Below are 2500 nucleotides of genomic sequence, written 5' to 3' on the forward strand. Positions count from 1 at the left end.
CCTTCAGTAATGGCATCGATAATGCTAGAGGTTAAATTAGAAGTGCTTATGCTAACGCATGCAGCGTAATTGTGTCATGGATTTACCTCCGACATATGTAAGTATATATATATATATATATATATATATATATATATATATATATATATATATATAGATACATATATATATATAAATATTTATATATATATACATATATGCATATATATACATATATGCATATATATATACATATATATATATATATACACACATTCACTTCTCTCCACTTATTTCATATTTTTCAATACTCCAAGCTTCCCGTCTCGACACCCGCCCGCGCCCTCGTCCACCTGGACCGGCTCTCTCGCGCCCGGCGCCTTCCTCCTGCTCGGCCGCTTCGCCCCAGCGGAAGGGGGTCGCTTACCTCTCGACCCTGACGGAGTGCCAGACCCCGTCGCTGAGGTGCGCGTGAGCAAGGCACAGCTGCACCTCGGGGGCTGGGTGCAGCACCAACTTCGCGCAGACGTGTCCTCCTTCCAAAAAGACCCCCAGGCGATCGCGTCCGTGCTGCGATGTCACAGCCAGCAGCTGGCCAAAGGCCTCCCACGTGCGGAATCTAGCATGGAATGGCCACGGAGAAAAATATTCACATCACTAAGGTTAAAAGGCTAAGGGGAGCGCACTGAGGTCTGATTGACATAAATCAGTAGATAAGACAGACACGATAAAAAGTTTTGGTGCCATACCTAACCATCCAAAATGATTTACTGGGTAATTTTCTATCTTACGTCCGCCGGTCAGACATCGACGTTTTCGGTATCGTTGGATTCCTCTCACTCTACAATGCGGTTATGTAGTTTTTATTGCGAGGAAACCTCCCGTTAGCGACAAACTTGGCCCCGATAGCAGGGGAGGGCATGAAAGGTTCCAGGGAAAATGCGGGGTTAAATAACGTCAGTAATATAACCCACAATGAAAATAATGATAATTCACATAAGGGGGGGTTGCCTACCTCTACCCCCGTCAAGAAAACAGAATGGTACACGTATTCACGGCAGGATAGAGCGCACACGAACTAGGTGCGGAGCTGATAAGCTACTATATAACCTAGGGTTTTTAAGGTACTAACCTGATTGAGATGCCGCCGGCTCTTCCCCGACGGAGGAGGCCGTGGCGGAAGCACATCTCCAGCATCTCTTCTTGGCTGGCGGCGACCTCGCGCATGACGTCCGTTTCGGAGCAGGAGCACCTCCACATTCGGCCATCGCGGCGGCCATGGCTGAGTACCGAACGCGACGGCGGCGGCCAAGTTCGTGCCATACCTGTTTTAAACGCGCATCTCGTTGCTTCCAGGAGACCGGAAATTAAACCATATTACTCGAGGCTACGTTATTATGCAATAGATGGCGACATAGTCACTTCAGTAACTATATGGGATTATAACTGCCATCTGTTGGCTGACTCTAATAGACCCCTTAATAGTGCACGTATATCATTCCACTCCATCATCCGGGGCTATCAATGTAACCTCGATAGCTGCGCAATACCCACCGAGGAGAGCGGGCGCTACCCTGTTCATCCTGATTATACTACAATCGTCTTAGTATACAATGCTATGTCAAGGTGAGTATGCTGCTTTAGTGGGAATGTTCCAAGACCTCTATAATTGTGTAACGCTCTATCCTTTCGTACATACGTGGTGGATTCTTTGTCTTTCAGGGCAGCCTCCCCCCCCCCCCCAGAGGGTCGCAGGGGGCGAAGCCCCCGACAATGGAAAGTGAAAATTACCATCATTTTCATTGTGGGTTATATTATAAATGTTAATTTGTAGCGTTTGCTGATAAAATGAGCTATTTATTCCATAAAAACAAAAATAAAACATAACACGAACACGAACACAGTAAAACCAGCACAATGAAACAAACATTAAAACAAAAACATAAACACTAAAACACGACAGGGACATAAAACAGACATAAATCACAGTAAACACATACTAAAAAAAATAAATAAAATAGAGAACCACCTCTTCTCACGTATATAGAGTTAATTAAATACTTGGCTCTAGATTGGCGAGACCCATTCCTGCGCACCACAACGCCTCGAGTCCAGCCCTGGAGCTCGAACTCGAACTCACATGCGGGGCCGGGAACTCTCCCTTGTCACCTCGGCCGCGAAGCAATAGGGGTTCTCATTTGGTTTATCAATTAAAAGGTTTTTCAAAATTAATAAAATATCTTTTCTATATTCATTAAAAATAATCTTTAAAGCTCCATTTATAAAATAAAGAATAAAGAATAAGTTCCATGAAGTAAAAAAAAGTAAAATGGGAAATAACCGTGATGTAAAGTATATATTAGAAAAAAAAATCATAAAATGTTCAATATAAAGTGCTGCAAGTTTCAAAATATAAATCCTAAAAAAATATTAAAAAGTATTAAAGGTCATAGGATATATATCTCAATTCATTTTCTTGGTCTGTTTTCTTTCGGCGGAGGGCTCATTGTAAACAACGTCA

At 43.1% G+C, this 2500-nt stretch overlaps 1 protein-coding gene across 2 annotated transcripts in view; it reads right to left on the reverse strand.

The window, feature by feature from the left end:
* The window catches only part of LOC113815794 (neural-cadherin), a 63395-nt gene that overhangs the window by 19505 nt on the left and 41390 nt on the right, over nucleotides 1–2500 (reverse strand). For both annotated transcript variants that reach the window (XM_070137582.1, XM_070137581.1), the window contains exon 11: nucleotides 407–598. In XM_070137582.1, coding sequence (XP_069993683.1) covers nucleotides 407–598 — 192 coding nt within the window. The remainder of the gene's footprint in view (nucleotides 1–406; nucleotides 599–2500) is intronic.

The sequence above is a fragment of the Penaeus vannamei genome, chromosome 23 (assembly GCF_042767895.1).
Source record: "Penaeus vannamei isolate JL-2024 chromosome 23, ASM4276789v1, whole genome shotgun sequence".
NCBI classification, from domain to species: domain Eukaryota; kingdom Metazoa; phylum Arthropoda; class Malacostraca; order Decapoda; family Penaeidae; genus Penaeus; species Penaeus vannamei.